Here is a 2,804-nt window from a genome sequence, read left to right on the forward strand (position 1 = left end):
ATTTCCAGAGTCCTTTCCTCTGTTTCCTGACCAGAACCACCTAGTAATTTTATGCCATTTCTCATCACCTCGGTAAGCTCACAGGTTTCTTTCAGATCTGGTTCCTGACGACCTTTTGATTCTCAACTGCCACTAACCCTCATCCCACGCACACCCTCATATCATGTGTTCCAATCACATCAAGCAATTTAACATGCCCTGAAAGTTTTTGGACTTCACATCTCTGTATCTTTGTAAATACCACTTACTTTGAATACCATTCTTTCCCACAAACTCCTGTTTATATTTCAAGATCCAGATGGAAAGCCACATCTCCTAATCCTTCTAGGAAATCGGTTTCTCCTCTGCCATCTCACAGCAATGGGAGATAAAGGGCACAGGCTCCAGAGCAAAATGCCTGATTAATATTGTGACTGTCATCTTATAACATAACTTCTGCATCCTTCAGTTTCCTCACTTACAAAACGGGTGACAATAGCTCCTGCCTTATACGATTGTTGTCAGGCGTCAATAAGAAAATGAAAGGCTTAGAACAGTGCCTAATAAGGAAGCGTTCAGTAAATGTTAACAATTAGAACGGCATCCCTGTAACAATTATCTTTTTATAAATCTGTGTTCCTTTTTGAATTCGAAGCACAGACTGTGTCGGACTGTTTTCTACATACCAGCTAGAGTCACACTCAGTCTATAAATACAGGCTAGATTTGTTGAATGAATAAATTAGAGGGCCCTGCCCTGTGGTTCCTGTTTCCATATCAGTGATTTCCCAAGAAAATGGGAACAGTCCAAATAAAAAACCTTGTCTCTTCATCTGCGTCTTGCCAGAGAAGCCTGGCATGCTGCAATCCATGGGATTGCAAACAGCTGGAGACTGAGCAACTGCATCTTGCCAAGAGAGGACTGGGCGGCGGACAACAAAGAAGGGGCAACAAAAACAATACTTGACTTCCTTTTCACCCCTCTATGTCAGTGCAAAATCGAAAGGATCTAGGAATAGACTTAACAAACTGGAAAGATCATCTGAATAGGTTCCCCTCTCCCCAAGTTTTTCTACCGTGCAAACTAAGCCTGAAACTTTGTCCACAAATTATCTAAACTCTTGAAGAGCCCTAACGAGGGACCTAACTTATCCTCATCACTCCTCAGGAAAGGTACCTCTGTTCCAGTGCCCGTAGGCCAAGTCTAGTCTCTTTCCCACGGGTACCTGATGCCTCAGTAGGTAACCGAAGTCTGCGGATGAAACAACGACCAGGTAACCAAGTCCCCTGAGAATCCAGCCACCGGCGGCCCGAGTACATGCGGAGAAACCTCTGGGCTTGAGCGGCCCCCCGTACAGAGACAACACAGCAGCAGGTGCGGGTCCGGGTAGGGTTAGAGTCCTGAGTGGAGAGAGCACCGGCATCGTTGAGTGAAGTCTGGGCAAGACCCTGGCGGATAGGAGTTGGGGTACAGTCGGGAGCAGCCTGGGGAGGGGCCCGCTCAGGCCGATGCCGGTAATGGAAACAGAGGAAGCCACAGTCGCGTTGTTCCCGGAACTGGCTAAAGTAGCTCCGAAGCTGTGCTGACCGCAACTCCGAGGGGATACCGCTCACGACTAAATAAACTACCGCCTCCTCTTCTGCCTCGCTGGACACCGCCATCTTAGCTGTCACATGATCGGCTGGAACCAACTCTCGCGAGAACATCGCGAGCTGGCGCTGAGGCGTAGGAATATTGCGTATTCGGTGATGAGTCAGCTGGGATTGTGCCTATGGAACCGAGAGGTGGGAAGGTTCGAATGAAGTCGTTCTGTCCCTTTCCCACAGACAGGCAAGTGGTGATGGAAAAAAGTCACCTGAGAAGTGGTGTGACAGCGTTCTTTTACACTGCTGCTGCTGCTAAGTCGCTTCAGTCGTGTCCGACTCTGTGCGACCCCGTAGACGGCAGCCCACCAGGCTCTCCCGTCCCTGGGATTCTCCAGGCAAGAACTCTGGAGTGGGTTGCCATTTCCTTCTCCAACGCATAAAGTGAAAAGTGAAAGTGAAGTCGCTCAGTCATGTCCGACCCTCAGCGACTCCATGGACTGCAGCCTACCAGGCTCCTCTGCCCATGGGATTTTCCAGGCAAGAGTACTGGAGTGCGTTGCCATTGCCTTCTCCTCTTTTACACTAGTGAGGATCAAATCAGAAGTCTGAGGGAGGGACAGTGTTTAAGATTTCCCAAACCTAATTGTAATTATCAGTTTAGAGCGTTTTCAGTCGTTAATCCATTCATTCTTCCAAAACGTATTGGTGAACTCCCACAAATCATTTCGAAGAAGAGAATCCGGGGCTTCCCTGGTGGCTCAGTTCCCTGATATTTTCATGATAACGGGGAGCTGCAATATGAGAGGGCTTTCTGTTCTTGTTTTCATTATTCATCTTTGTACGTCTTTCACATAGTAGATGCTTAGGGAAAGCTGGTTGGTTGTTGGAGGCCTTGCTGCCGTTGGAAAGGATCAAGAAATGATCCCTCCCAGGGATCCTGCAACTCGGTAGACCTGGGTTCGATCCCTGGGTCGGGAAGATCACCTGGAGGAGGGCATGGCAATCCACTCCAGTACTCTTGCCTAGAGAATCCATCCCATCGCCAGAGAAGCCTGGCGGGCTGCAGTCCATAGGGTCGTACAGAGTCAGACACGACTGAAGCAACTAAAGGCAATCCAATTGAAAAGTGGGCGGAAGACCTTTCACAGAAGAGAAACACATCTAATTAATAATGAAAGATACTCAATCTCGTTTCATCAAGGAAATATAATGAGACCCACTTCATAGCCAGCAGATTGG

General features: G+C 48.1%; 1 protein-coding gene across 2 annotated transcripts in view; it reads right to left on the reverse strand.

Annotated features, from left to right (window-relative positions):
• GPATCH3 (G patch domain containing 3) overlaps window positions 1-1,656 on the reverse strand; it is a 6,887-nt gene extending 5,231 nt beyond the window's left edge. The window contains exon 1 of one of the 2 annotated variants that reach the window (XM_010830115.1): window positions 1,156-1,627. In XM_010830115.1, the coding sequence (XP_010828417.1) occupies window positions 1,156-1,402 (247 nt within the window). In that variant the 5' untranslated portion in view covers window positions 1,403-1,627. Of the gene's footprint in view, window positions 1-1,155 lie in introns of both variants that reach the window. The other variant, XM_010830114.1, reaches the window with a different exon arrangement.
• Window positions 1,657-2,804: the final 1,148 nt, after the last annotated feature.

This window comes from Bison bison, unplaced genomic scaffold, assembly GCF_000754665.1.
Source record: "Bison bison bison isolate TAMUID 2011002044 unplaced genomic scaffold, Bison_UMD1.0 scf7180017864516, whole genome shotgun sequence".
NCBI classification, from domain to species: Eukaryota; Metazoa; Chordata; class Mammalia; order Artiodactyla; family Bovidae; genus Bison; species Bison bison.